The sequence below is a fragment of the Lingula anatina genome, chromosome 5, assembly GCF_051362555.1.
Source record: "Lingula anatina isolate TDL-2025a chromosome 5, LinAna3.0, whole genome shotgun sequence".
NCBI lineage: Eukaryota > Metazoa > Brachiopoda > Lingulata > Lingulida > Lingulidae > Lingula > Lingula anatina.
The window spans coordinates 9,954,449-9,969,666 of record NC_141771.1 but is presented as its reverse complement, the minus strand read 5'-3'; the positions used below and the strand labels follow the sequence as shown (position 1 = coordinate 9,969,666).

The 15,218-nt window shown below is 37.6% G+C and overlaps 2 protein-coding genes across 3 annotated transcripts; one reads left to right on the top strand and one right to left on the bottom strand.

Moving 5' to 3' along the window:
* Positions 1-64: 64 nt before the first annotated feature.
* Positions 65-15,188, bottom strand: LOC106150734 (uncharacterized). Of its 2 annotated transcripts, none has more exons than XM_087013611.1 (14): positions 15,024-15,188; positions 14,172-14,298; positions 13,699-13,901; positions 13,213-13,418; positions 12,531-12,781; positions 11,465-12,217; positions 10,951-11,303; positions 10,158-10,698; positions 9,773-9,960; positions 9,148-9,505; positions 8,816-8,891; positions 8,421-8,504; positions 1,092-1,180; positions 65-688 (listed from the first exon to the last, which is right to left on the bottom strand). In XM_087013611.1, exons 2-14 carry the CDS (start codon positions 14,296-14,298, stop codon positions 624-626), a joined length of 3,294 nt encoding a protein of 1,097 aa, XP_086869737.1. In that variant the 5' UTR covers positions 15,024-15,188; the 3' UTR covers positions 65-623. The 2 variants fall into 2 exon arrangements, with proteins under 2 accessions (XP_086869737.1, XP_086869738.1); XM_087013612.1 differs by lacking the exon at positions 15,024-15,188 and adding an exon at positions 14,737-14,951.
* On the top strand, positions 6,261-8,106 carry LOC106150735 (uncharacterized). The gene has a single exon (XM_013523716.3). The coding sequence runs from the start codon at positions 6,717-6,719 to the stop codon at positions 7,980-7,982; it is 1,266 nt and encodes a 421-aa protein (XP_013379170.2). The 5' UTR covers positions 6,261-6,716; the 3' UTR covers positions 7,983-8,106.
* Positions 15,189-15,218: the final 30 nt, after the last annotated feature.

Below are 15,218 nucleotides of genomic sequence, written 5' to 3'. Positions count from 1 at the left end.
GCAGGAACATTTTGATAAGAGTAATAATTCTTGTCACAGAATGTACATTTGAATAAGAATAAAATAACTTCAAACTAAAACATTTATTCAATTTAAATGTTACTATTTCATTCACATTTATTGTGTATACAGTGTTCGGGTGTAAAGGCTGCTACACATTTCAAATACATTTAAAATTATACTTTAGAATTTAACAAATGCAGATTAATCAATGCTTTTTCCAACTATAATGTTACTTTCACTCAAACTACATTTGTGCAGTCTTCTTCCTACAAATTCACCAAAGAAATGGTTGAGCCAATTCCAGCTAAATTCTACAATTAATATTTAATGTAATGATACTTTTTCACATCAACATCACTCTCATACACATAGTTTCATAAATGACACACTTTTGGTTTCGGACATCAACAAGAGAAAACTCGTAACTGGCCAATTAAGTTTAAACAAGTACTAAAATACAAAGCTGATCACCATCTACAGTGCTGCTGGGTTTACATTTATACCTAAAATATGTGGCAAACATTTGACTTAAAAATGATGAATGTCATTATTTACAATGAGAGACAGTCAATTTACTAATATCAGCTAAAGATGTTTCAGAGGTTTAGGTTTTCTCCATTCTACACAACTTCATGTTCTGGTTTGATATTTGTAATGCTAGAAAGGGTGCTCCTCTTCTTTGCATCTGAAATGGATTAAAATAAATATTTGTTACTCGTTTATCAACATATGAATATGATTCCAAATGAGCGAAAAAGTTAAAAATTCATTTAACGTCACAACTGCAGGCTTATTTCTAGCACGCATGTTTTGGTCCTATTAATTACTTTTAACAAAAAAGAACATACTGAAGAAAAGTAGCTAAAGTTTCCTTTTCTTTATCAAACTGTATTTTAACTAAAAAGAGAATGCACTTCTGTTGTTGTTGTTTATTTTAATCATTATTCTTATTCTTATTTTATTTATTTATTTTAATTTCTTCTGATAGATAAATGAAAACAATGTTGCCACTGCGTTTAGTTGACCTTACAAAGTTATCAAAAAGGATCAATTCTGAGAGTGAACTTGAATATAGCCTGTCCACTCACCTTTTTTGTGTTTGTTTTTCTCCTTATACAGTGGGATATTCTCTCCTTGGTAGATACTACTAGTGCCTGGATCCCCCCGCCTCAACTTGCTGAATTAATTACCAATATTTTTAAAATCAAATCTAAGCATGTGAACAAAGTGAATTTATTTGTTGCAAATTAAAATTGTTGCAATAAAAGGTCTACATTAAAGCTGATATAAAAATTTTGTTTGCACCGATCAAATAATAATAATAAGGCCACACTTTTTTATTTTTATGGATGACATCCTCTGGGGACCCCAAAGTCGGTGCGAGCGGGCGAAAAAAAAAAAAAACAGTCCAAAAAAAAAAAAAAACTGCTTAAGAAAAGTTATGTTTTCAGTATACAGCTGGAAACACTAATTTACCACAGAAACATGTATCAAACTAACAACATGTCTTTATCCATGCTCTCAAAATATTAAAGCTTTGTGAATAGGGCCTATTTCGTAGAAAGGTAAAAAGTCATGAATATATATGCTGCATATTACCAAATCTATTTAAGGTTATTTCATGCATTCTGTTGGTATAGCATCCAATCAAACAAATATCAAATAAACAGCGTGTCTTAATTTGTACTCTCAGAAAACTAGAGGATCAGAGAGGCGATACCGCCTCCGAATATTGTACCACCAGCTGGAGCAAGCGCATTCGTATAGACCCCCACATACACAAAATAAGGGGTGCAGCCACCAGTCTTGTGCTTGACAAGCTGTAAAAATGCAATCAACAAGAATTTTCAAAATATGCAAAAAATATATATAACTAAAAATGGTGCAATCAAAGTTAAGTTCATTGTAAGGTAGGTCAAAGGTCAATTTCAAGGTCACAGTAAATTGCCAGTATATGACTTCCTATCCAACTTCAATAGTAACTATGGACCTATCTCTGCCAGTTTTGGAGATAAAAGGGAAGCAAAATTTGCAAAGTTCAGTTCATGGTGAAAAGTAGGTCAAAGGTCAATTTCAAGGTCACAGTAAGATTGCCAGTATATGACTTCCTATTCAACTTCAATAGTAACTATGGACCTATCTCTGCCAGTTTTGGAGATAAAAGGGAAGCAAAATTTGCAAAGTTCAGTTCATGGTGAAAAGTAGGTCAAAGGTCAATTTCAAGGTCACATTTAGATTGCCAGTATATGACTTCCTATTCAACTTCAATAGTAACTATGGACCTATCTCTGCCAGTTTTGGAGATAAAAGGGAAGCAAAATTTGCAAAGTTCAGTTCATGGTGAAAAGAAGGTCAAAGGTCAATTTCAAGGTCACAGTAAAATTGCCAGTATATGACTTCCTATGCAAGTTCAATAGTAACTATGGACCTATCTCTGCCAGTTTTGGAGATAAAAGGGAAGCAAATTTTGCAAAGTTCAGTTCAAGGTGAAAAGTAGGTCAAAGGTCAATTTCAAGGTCACAGTAAAATTGCCAGTATATGACTTCCTATTCAAGTTCAATAGTAACTATGGACCTATCTCTGCCAGTTTTGGAGATAAAAGGGAAGCAAAATTTGCAAAGTTCAGTTCATGGTGATAAGTAGGTCAAAGGTCAATTTCAAGGTCACAGTAAGATTGCCAGTATATGACTTCCTATTCAACTTCAATAGTAACTATGGACCTATCTCTGCCAGTTTTGGAGATAAAAGGGAAGCAAAATTTGCAAAGTTCAGTTCATGGTGAAAAGTAGGTCAAAGGTCAATGTCAAGGTCACAGTAAGATTGCCAGTATATGACTTCCTATTCAACTTCAATAGTAACTATGGACCTATCTCTGCCAGTTTTGGAGATATAAGGGACTAAATGTTATAATTTTGGAGTTACCATAATGTGCCATAAATTTCCTACAGAAAAAATTAATTAAAATAAAGAAAAGGTCATTTTGGTCAAAGTTCTTGAAATGGGAGGTTCTCTGAAGTTGCAGAAGTTTAAATTTGATAAAATAATGTCATTTTTGACCACAAGTTGTCTGCTTTGCCAAGCATTATGTTTTATTTTTCCGGAGTTCAAAATTTATTATCCATTACCGTACTGCACATTTTTACGGAAGCCGACTGGTGCCATATGTTGAAAAAAAAAATTATCTCGAAATTTCGAGATAGCATTTTTTTTGTTCAAATTTCAAAATACTATCTCGAAATTTCGAGATAAATTTTTTTGCTCAAATATCAAAATGCTATCTCGAAATTTCGAGATAATTTTTTTTTTTGTTCAAATTTCAAAATGCTATCTCGAAATTTCGAGATAAAATTTTTTTTGTTCAAATTTCAAAATAGTATCTCGAAATGTCGAGATAATTTTTTTTTCTACATATGGCACCAGTCGGCTTCCGTACATTTTCCTTTCACCACCAATATGTACTTTCTGATACAGCGTAACTCGAAAACCGTATGGAATACAAAAAAACCGAGACCACCTCCAGTGTTGGGCTTTACATGCTCTACAAAATGCAAAAAAGAATGGGTCTCTAGCATTAACGGTTCCCGAATTAGAGACAGTTTTCAGTTTCGGTATCTTATGGCCGCTACTCCTGTGAAAATGCACCGATTGACCCCAAATTCACGGAGATGAAAGATGACCTGAAGGGTAACACTTTCCAATAATATTATTGGTTAAGTCTGTGTGGCGTCAGAATAACAGGGCAAAAAAAATTTTTTTCGTAAAAAATTTCATTTTTTTGAAAATTTTGACCCATTTGACCTTGAAGTAAAGGTCAAAGGTCAAATCCGAGGGTATATTTGAAATCTACACATATGACTTTTGGAAAGCCGTCTATAGAAATTTTTCCCGTAACTCCTTCTGTAGGGTAGATAATTAGCATTTAATTTTGCCATTTTTAGACAAGGGTGCATTGCAATGAGTGCCACACCCAGACCCCAATACCGACAAAACCAAATTTTACGTGGAACGAGTTGAGATTATAGGTGACCTAAATCCATGAGATGGGTACGGGGGCCCTTACCGTCTAGGAGGAGAAGCGGTAACGGTAACATGGCGGCGGAGCCGGCGGAACGGACCGGACGGGACTGAAACCATGTGTACCGCCAGCGCCAACGCTGGTGGTAAATTTTTTTGTTCAAATTTCAAAATAGTATCTCGAAATTTCGAGATAATTTTTTTTTCTACATATGGCACCAGTGGGCTTCCGTACATTTTCCTTTCACCACCAATATGTACTTTTTGATACAGCGTAACTCGAAAACCGTATGGAATACAAAAAAACCGAGACCACCTCCAGTGTTGGGCTTTACATGCTCTACAAAATGCAAAAAAGAATGGGTCTCTAGCATTAACGGTTCCCGAATTAGAGACAGTTTTCAGTTTCGGTATCTTATGGCCGCTACTCCTGTGAAAATGCACCGATTGACCCCAAATTCACGGAGATGAAAGATGACCTGAAGGGTAACACTTTCCAATAATATTATTGGTTAAGTCTGTGTGGTGTCTGAATAACAGGGCAAAAAATTTTTTTTTCGTAAAAAATTTCATTTTTTTGAAAATTTTGGCCCATTTGACCTTGAAGTAAAGGTCAAAGGTCAAATCCGAGGGTATATTTGAAATCTACACATATGACTTTTGGAAAGCCGTCTGTAGAAAATTTTCCCGTAACTCCTTCCGTAGGGTAGATAATTAGCATTTAATTTTGCCATTTTTGGACAAGGGTGCATTGCAATGAGTGCCACACCCAGACCCCAATACCGACAAAGCCCAAATTTTACGTGGAACGAGTTGAGATTATAGGTGACCTAAATCCATGAGATGGGTATGGGGGGCCTTACCGTCTAGGAGGAGAAGCGGTAACGGTAGCCGTCCGGCGGAGCCGGCGGAACGATCCGGACGAGACCGAAACCATGTGTACCGCCAGCGCTAACGCTGGTGGTACAATTAAAGCATTGTAAACACTTCACAGAATTGTTAAAAAAAAGAAGCAAAGATAGGCCTATGCTTCCTACTACTAAGGTAATTTCGGTCGATGCCATTTTGTCTACTTCGACTCAAACGCTAGCAGCCAACTATCGGGTGGCCTGTCCAACCTTCAGTCCACCAAATACCACGACGCTCTTGTCGACCCTTTTTTCGCTCCAAAAAGAAACTGGTATGTGCTGCTCTGGACAGAATGTCACTGAAATTTTCCGGGCGATGATCGCTGGCCGCGGCCAGCCTTTCGTATAATTGTAAAAGGGTGATATCTCCATGTCCAATATCAATGGCAAACCAATCCAAAAAGACGGCCCCCGTTCTCTTTATGACTTTAATTTTCCCATACTTACCAATGGTTATGAATCCATTTTTACATTCAAAGTTAGTCCCTGTTTTTTTTCTAAAAAGTTTGGTTTTTTGTTAAAATCTCTTAAGAGCTTGCGGAATTAGCCGAGAATTGCCGATTGCATTTTCCTGCAAATTCAATAACGATGTTTGCGACAACCAACTTCCTCGGGGGGGGGGGGGGGGGGGGGGGGGGGGGGGGGAGCGGTTTTGGGGGGGGGGGATTTTTTTTTTTTTTTGGGAGAACGGACGAAAATCGGTGCGCGCGCAGGATGTCATCCATAAAATTAAAAAAGTGTGGCCTAATCTGTGTGAACAATAATGAAACAACAGAAGTCTTTTTTTCCCCTTTATTAGTTAAATGGATACCATGGAATGGGCCATAATTGACTTTGAAAATTTGTGGAAATGAATACTCTGTCACATTAATAAACAGCCAGACCAAGCAATAGGTTTTCAAAGGGAAAGTTTATAAAAAGTATTTTAAAAAAGACAAACAGACACAAAATTTATTAAATACCTGATGAAAAAAATTTAAAGAATCCTGCAATGGGAACAAATCACATACAAAGGTGTTTTTTTTTTATCAGAAACGTAAATAAAAAGAACTTCCTCAAACTTCCTGCATCATACAAGATCAAGGATATTGATTTGTTAAGTTATCATGCTATTAGGATCAATTCAAAGCCTAATATAAACCACTCCAGGCTCTATGCAACCCATACATTCACCCAAGGCACCATAACAATGGGTGACGCTGTTTGTCCCCAGCCACAACAATGGGACCTCATTATTCTCTATAACAATGCACTGGTTATTGATGTTTTGAAAAGTAAGCACTAGAATCAACTTGATCTCGCAGAAGTCGCGGGTTCAGAGGGAGGTATTAGCAACAGCTAACAAAAGAGCGCGGGAGTCCAATGAAGCTTTAATCTACTAACAGTGTTGAAAGTTGATGCCCGTGTGCTCTCATCTCTAAGACGTGACTTCAGAAATGGAGCTGTATTGTACCTGCCAACAGATACAGGTTTAGACTGAGCTGTACTGTGAACATGTTCACAAGAATTCACACAACCTGTTGCTGATATAAAAGCTTGAAATTGGTCACTGCTGGTCAGAGAAAGGCAGGACTTCAACCGACACTACAGAAGAAACAGACAAATGCATCATCTGACTGCTGATCAAAATGAAAACATCACAGGAAAAAAACTGTCAACTTGTAACCGAGGACAAGGTTGATTCCACCCAGAGTTCTTGAGGCAGTGATAACAACTTGGCCACAGTTAAGTGAAAAATAAAAAAAAAAAAAAGCTCTATCTCATCAAAATTTACAGCACAGAGGCAGCCACATGGCAGCCAGCACCCCGGAGATGCCGGGTGATCCGGGAGACCTCCTGGAGTTTGACCGTGGCTACTACACACACTGGGCAGTCAACATAGGCCATGGAGAGCTGGTCCACATCACGGGGACCTCCACCAGATCCTCAGGGTGCGCCAGGGCCGAGGAAGGGAAAACATCAGAAAGAGACAGATTTCAGGTCTTCACTGTATGTACCAGAGACACCTATAGGTCGGTTTCCAAAAAGGGTGAAGCGCGGGTCAATAATAAAGCTCATCCACATCTTGGTGCTCCCCTCCCCCCACAAGCTGTGGTAGAGAGGGCGCTGGCCATGGTGGGCCAGAAGGGGCATGAAATGGACAATGACGACTGTGAGTATTTTGCTACATGGGCCAAATTTGGCATTGGTCATTCTGCAAAGAGAGGGTCCACCAGGGCCCCTATCACGGGGGTCTCTGGCATTTACCAGGCAGAAATCGACAGGATAACACTGCACGATGTAGACTGTCGTGAGGCAGAGCGCATAAAGTGGGTGGTGTTCATGACAGAACCAAGCTGGCAAGGAGAGAACTCGTACACTACCACTGACACACACCTTCAGACCACAGAAGACTGCAGGCTCTTTCTCAACCAGGAGCTCAGTTTAGGAATGCTGTGCAGCAATTCTAAGACATGGCTATTTTGCAACAAGACCTACAGCCACCCAAAGTGGAAGTTCACCGAAACTGTTCAGGTGCACTCTAAAATACACACACCAAAACAACTGAGAAAAATGGTGGCAAAGGAGTGGAAATACGGTGGAAGGGAGCTCTCCTCAATGTCAGCTATGGGAGGTAAAAAAGTGATGATATTCAGAAAGTACACCCCAGACATTGCCTGCAGTCCTCTCTTAGTGAGCAGCAGGGACCAAAGAGGCACATGGCCCGAACAGCTGCTTCAGAGGGCATACGCCGAGGGCTTACGCATATCTCACGTGTCGTACATTCATGGTTTCTGGTACGTCATAATGTACCCCGGGGACCTCCTGAACTCGCCAGAACAAACCTGGATAGTGGACACCAAGTTCTCACGAGACGCCATTGATGCACACTGGGCTCTGGGATACAGGGTGCGGACCATTGCCTCCGGGCCTCTCTGGGTGGTGGTGTTTGACAAAACCAGGAACACAGAAAAGGCCAGGCAGTGCTATAAGATAGTGGACTCTTTGTGGGAACACTGGTTCAGGGAAAAATGGGATGATGGTTATACTATTACATGTGCCACAGGGAATGCATGATTATTTTAAAACTATTTATTTATATCACATTGCTCAAGAGAGGTACAATACTCAATTGAAGGTTTTTTTTATTTAAGACTCATATTCTATAGGGTTTATCTTTTTTATATACACATATGATTTGTTGCTTCAAGATTGCTCAACATAGAAATTATTATTATTATTGTTATTATTATTTTATTCAAAAACGCTCACTATTTTGGAAGCTGTAGATTCATTATTTATATGTTGTATATTTCTTAGCTCAATTTTTCTGTAATAACACTGCTTGTTTCATAAAAAAAATGCCTGATATTTCCTTAATAACATTAAAAAATTGAGTTAATGTTTGTACTTAGGGTTCCAGTCATATGAATGATATGTATGTCTCACACACACACACACACACACACACACACACACACACACACACACATCATCTACTTAATGCAAGCTTACCCTCCTAAACTAGGTTCCTTCAAGTTGACATTGGCAGCTGCTCTTCTGGGTCTCTTCACACCATTATTGTCATCTGCGTTTGGCCTACACAAATAAGAATAATATCATTACTTTAATCAAGATATGCTTTTGCATATTGCTTAATCTTTCCATGATCTTGGCCTATTCATTGACAATGGCAACTTTGCATATCATTGAAAAGAGAAAACTATAAATTGAATCATTTTGTCACAGCATATAAAATCATGTAAATATTAATGGGCTAAAAGAATCAAAGTTTCTATTGGAAATTTTGTAAAATATGGCTCGTTTCATAAAATTTAAACATCCAATGATCAATGACAGTTGAAAGAAAATATTGCTTGGAGATATGTACAATGGAAGTAGTAACCAACCTTTCTTCTTCCAGTTCAGAGGGCTTGACACTTCGGGATCTCTTCTTTGTCTTAGATTTTTTCTTCTCCTCTTTATCTGAATATGAAGGAAAAAAAAAAAAAAAACGATAGAAGGAAACCGCATCACAAATGTAAAGAAAAACAAATTTTCTAAATTTTTTGAAATATAATTCTATAAAAGGTGTTAACTTTTTGATGTGGCAAGTTGAAAATGAAGTAGATGCATTATGGGATGTGTCTTAGTGCTGCAAAATTCTAAATAGTAATAAACTCTGATCAAACATGAATTTGCATTAAGTGGACTGCAGACAATTCTTATCACAACACTCTACCTTTGTCCTGACTTGCGTCTTCATTCTGTGCCTCTTGCACTGGTTCCTCTTGACAACTGCCATCTATCTTCTCATCCATCTGACATTTCTCCTCTGTTCTCAGTGTGTCGTCTGTGTTTTTCCTGTCTTCAGATTTGGCTTTTTCATTGATTTGACCCTCACTGACAATGTCCTCTTGGTTTTCTGAGATATTTTTCTCGTCAGTTTTCCCAGCCACATCCTCATCAAATCCACTGTCGGGTCGCACATACGTGTATCGGTGCTTCTTCTTGCTCTTCTTCTCCTGGCTCGTCTTAGATGCCTGGTCTTGTTTTGGGGAAGTATGGGTGGCGCCCTCTATAGCATGTTCCTCTAGAACCTAATGTTGAAAATGACAAAAATATACAAATAGTAGAGATCATCCAAAATATTTCAAACTTGGAACTGTGACAAGCCTAGCAATGGTTATCAGGTGTACCATAAAGTCTAGAAATTGAGTCTTCCCCAAGTCAAGGTCAAGTGTACCTCCCCCACAAAAAAAACCTGTGAAAAACACCCAGCCCCTCCTTATACTATACATGTTTTTTTTTTGTTATGAACCTAACACATTTTGGTAATAACTGAATAAAAGTATCCAAAGCATTACCTCTCCCTCTGGTTCTTCTGAGGCATCTTCACTTAATGGTGCAGGAATTTCCAGATTATTTGCGTGAAATACATTATTGTCATCACCAGAAAATAAATCTTCAACACAGTAAGTGTAACGATGTTTCTTCTTTGACTTCACTTCCTTCCCTCTCTTAGTGACACGGGTAGGACTGGGGACTGGACCAACTGAATTTTTTTAAAAATATATATCTTGCAGTTTGTACAAGATGATTGTTCAGAAACAACTACTTCAGACTTTCATATTAATTTAAAACAATATTTGGCTAAATATAAGATTTTATGTTCCTTTCCAATTGGTTAAAATTTAAAGAAATGTCTCATTAGATATTCATTCGAATCAATTTTAATACATCAAAATATACCTTGATCTTCTTGGTGGTCTGTCTTGTTATCACTATCACTATCAAGTTTAGTCTTTGTCCAGCTCTTCTTCACTGCCACAGGAGACTTCTCTGTGGCAACAGACAGCACATGTTCCTCACTTGTTAGTCTTGTCTTGGATCGACTGCCACCTAGTGGCGCTGGTGTCTCTTCAATCACTATGTTCTCTTCATTGACCAAACTGTCATCCTGTGTTTTGCTTCTCACTGGGGAGTCAAAAACACTGGTGTCTTCAATGGCCTGTTTTGTTTGAGAGGTGAACTGTTCTCTATTGTTGCCTGTTGGTCTTGTCTGTGCGTCTTTTCTACAAGTGGACTTTTCTGTAGATTTTTCTTGATCTTCATCATCTGTTTTTCTGGGTTCAATATAATCAGATTTGCTACTTTTTCTTTTCGACTTTGTGCGACTTTTGACTGCTGCTGGCTCCAGCTTCATTTCCTCCTTGGGTTTTATGGTTTTAGTTCGGCTCCTGGCAGGTTTGTCTTCACACTGAGATTCAGGATCTGATGTCTGATTATTTACCTACATATTGACGAAAAAAAACTTTATGTTAGGATACTTTTAAAATTTCTTTTATTAGATTATTGAAAAGAAAGAAAAACATGTAAATAAACTCATGCATGTGGTAAAATATATACTGATTAATGATAATTATCCAGTAGTAATTATATTTTTCAAGCAGCTAATCAAAGATTTACATATAAATAAATAAATAAATAAATAAATAAATAAATAAATAAATAAATAAATATAAACATTTATCATCTAACTCACCAGTGCCCTAGGTTTTGACCTGGCATTTGCAGACGGCGTGCTTGCCTCTTCAGTACCAGTTAGTTGTCTCTCACGAAATTTGCTCAATGGGAGTCTTTCTTGCTGCACCGATTCGTTCATGGACATGTCATAAACTCCCTTTTCTTCGGCTGACTGTGGTGTGCCAGTGTAATCAAACACAGACTTGGGCTCATCCTGAATTTTGGCCTCATCTGTAATCTTTTCATCCTTTTTTGTCTTTGTCCTAGATCTTTGCTTGGAGCTGGTTTTGTGCTTTGATCGCGACTTTGTTGGAACTTTAATTGGCAAACGACTTTTCTGTTTACCATCACCATTCAAGATGTCTATTCGCCCTGACATAAGTAAAGACAAAGAAAAATCAAACTGATAATAAAAAAAAAATTAAATTTATAACACTTGCAGATTATAATAATTAAATTAATCTTAAAGATAATTTAATAATAACATTAAAATCCAATAAATTACTAACTTAATTCACTTCCTGTCACATTACCTGCAGTAAAAGAGATTTTCCCTGGTTTGTTGAACACAATGCCATAGCTCTTGGACGAGGTCGTGGAGTCTAAAGATGTGTCACTTGGTGGGGTTTCAGACTCGCTGTCGCTACTCAATTCACGGTATTGTGGCTCCTGCCTCCCTTTACTGCGTGACTTCCTGCTCTCCCTAGGTGGCAGCTCTGTGCAGGGAGGACGACTCTCACTTGAAGACTCCTGATTTTTTGCCTTCTTTTTTGCACGCTCTTTTGTTGAGGTTTTCTTTACACTTGTTTCTTTTCCAATCGCAGACTCTACTGTTGCGATGTCATTCTCAGATTTTGATACTCCAGTTTTCTTTTTGCTGCAGTCATTTACAAACACCTTGACATTCTGCATTGCCTTCAGCTTCTTCTTCAGCTTGACCATCTCATCCTCGGAGTCCTCCTTGTCTTCAGGACCAGACAACCTGCCTTCTTTCTGCTCTACTGCTTCCACTGACCTCTCCTCTACCTTCACAGACTTATCAGCAGTTTCAGAGTTGGCGCTAATAAATGAAGCCAGACCAACTGGCACACTTATACACTCTGTAAAATCCATCTGCTCATCCAAGTAAACAGTCATGTTCTGCACATCAGTGTCACACTTGCCAGGAGAGCCAGGGTTCTCAGCTGTTGGTGCACTTGGGGCTGGTAGGCTGGAGTTCGTCTTGGATGTTGGATTTGGCTCCCCTTGTGGAACTTCATCCTCTGGCAAGTTTTCTCCATCTTCAACTGAAAACAAAGAGTAAAATATATATTTATGAATTATTCAATTCCAATGGAAAGCAACTATTTGTGAACGATTCAATTAAACTGTAGAGCAACAATTTTTTTTAAAAAATTTGATAAGATAAATAAAAAGTTTGAAAGCAATTTTCATCATTTGACAAAATGTTTTGTGTATTAAAATGAAGTAAAAGCATTGTATTAAGAGTGAAATGACATTGACATCTTAAAGCTATTTTAACCAATTATTTGATATGCTGTCAACATAAAAACATTTGCGTTATTATCCTGCAGAGGGAGATTTTGCACAGAAACTTACCTGTGTCCAGCACATTCACCCTGTTCATATCCAAGGTGTCCATCTTCTCTCCCATAAACGACTGCTCCACGATGACACTCATCTCATGGAGGTCTCCTGCTACATTATTCACTGATGCTGCAACAGCACTGAGAGCAGCAGGGTGAATGTCTACAGCTGGTGTGGAGAGCTTTGACTTTAGAGGGATGGTGGAGGATTTTTGGGGCACTCGACCAGCTGGGTTTTTGGATCCTGCATCATAGTATATAGACCTGAAGTAAAAAGCAATTATATTATTAGTAGTTTTAACATCATTTATTCAAAGTAACTCTATATCTCATTTCATATATGTACATTATGTACCATTTTTTAAATCCAACCCTTGGAGTTCTCTTATTCTGTGAAGAATATTTTCAACACCACTTGTAAAAAAAGAGCAGAGAAGTACAGGTCAAGTATATGTTATACATGTTAGCACACTATTTTGAATATACTTTAAAATGCTGTAGATTCTCTAGCATATTTTTACATCATTCAAGAAAATAAAATCATGGAATCAAACTGGAATAAAAACTTTTTAAGCAAAAAACGGAATGTTACTCGATTTTTTTCCTTAGTTAAAGCAAACCACACCAAGGGTCTGGAATTCATCTTTCAACAGGTGATTCTGAAGATTATAATTGACAACCCCTCTTCTTCTAACCTCTTAGGATTTGGAACTGCAATGACAGGGCTATCATCATCAGACTTATTGGTACCTAAAGAGGAAGCTCTGTTGCTACACAGCGTTTCTAAGGACTTGCGTTTGGGGTCAGTGGTCATCTCCACGGCAGTGCCCAGAAGCTTGACCGCCCCCAGCAGCTGGTTGCTAACTTTGTTCAGAAGAGCGCTAACATCGCACATGCGTTCCTACAAACAGAGAGAAGCGATATTTAGTTTTTTGCTCAAAAATAAATACCTAGTACAAATAGGAAGTTGTAACAAAAGTTTCCATTTTTTTACAGTTTCAATCAATTTCGAAAGTTTAAAACATTTCCTTTTTTTAATTTTTTTATTTTTATTTTTGCAAATTCACTATTTCAATTTCTCACTTGGCCAAAACCATTCAATTAGAATTTTAAAATTTTCTAAGGAGCCCAAATTCTAACTAGTACAGGAATCCCAAACTAATACTAGTGATTTCCCCTACCTGCACTCTTCCAACTACCACTTCTTCTATGTTTTCATTGGTCACCTGGGCAATTCTGTGAAACCTCAGTGCTTTTACTTTCAACTCATGGTGTTCATTTCTTAACTCACAAAACTCCTCTTTCAGGAACTCCAACTCCTGACTTTTTCTTCCCAAGGCTGCAGCCAGCTGACGATTCTTCGTTTTCACTGCAGAGGAGTTAACTGAAAAATAAGGCAAAATGATCTTGGAGTTCACTCTATATTCTTTTTTAAATTAGTGAATACACATGCTAATGATGTAAGGAAGAGAGGATTTTAAAAGACAATTTGTATAGATTTTTTTTTAAATAAGTATTGTAAAATTCACTCCAACAAAGAAGAAAAACTTCTTTTCTTGTCATATATATATAGTATCACATTTCATCTTTAGCTATAATAAGACATCCACTGATATGAATATCAAATCAGTAAAATGTTTCCAATTGTATTTACCTCTGGTGCTCCTGTTAAGACGCAGACTGGAGTTCAACTTGGACTTTGAAGAATTTATTGAATATGAAGGACTCTGTTTCTGCTTCCTCTTGGACGACATCCCAGGCTTTTTACCTGGAGTCTCCATCTGCAACAAACCAATCAAAAGAATAAGTTTATACACTAACTAGGAAGTAATTACGGTACCACTACATTGTTATTGCTACAAGTTATTTTTATTGATTTAAAAACAATGTTTTAACCATTATTTGTTCCTCCTATTGCATATGGTGACTTTACTAAATCTGATAAAAATAATAACTTTTTTATTGATTTTCAAAGTCAAGCATGCTTTTGCTTAATTGGCTCTATATATTGCACACCATTTCAGAAGGAAAGAAGTCAAGGTTAAGGAAATTGCACAACTAGACTAGTGATCAGCTGCAAAGTTATTTTTTTCGAATTCGGTAGTACACATCTCTCTCTCTCTCTCTCTCTCTCTCTGCCGGATACACACGAAACGTCTGCAAAACACACTACTAGATCACATAATTATGGACATTTAATTAGGTTTGTTTATAAATACCTTCCGCTTTTATCGTCTTTAATGCTTTACGTTTGTGACTAGACTGGTGTGTGGTATACAAAAGTAATTTTACTTGTTATTTCGATTCATGAAACATCTACTTGTAGGTGGCAGACGAGCGTGCCGTGCACTGTCAAGTCTTGGTTAACTTTTACTGCAGGGCACCTGGTTTTTGCTCAAAATGACTTGGGTGAATGACAGATATGTTGATAAAGTTAAAGTTTAACTTCTGCACAACCTAGAATGATTTCATAACATCGACGTAGATATAATGGCGATGTACTTACCCTAATTTCAGTGGTAACGGTATGCGGAAATCAAATGGGATTTTAATCCTGCCGCTGTGCAATATGATTGGTTGAATTTTAAACGCGAATCTCGCGAGAGCCCAGATATTTTTTATCGTTTTACGCAAGCAAAAGGCCTCTAACACCGTAAAACTACAATTTTCTGGTTTAATGTTTTACATGTGTTCACAGGAT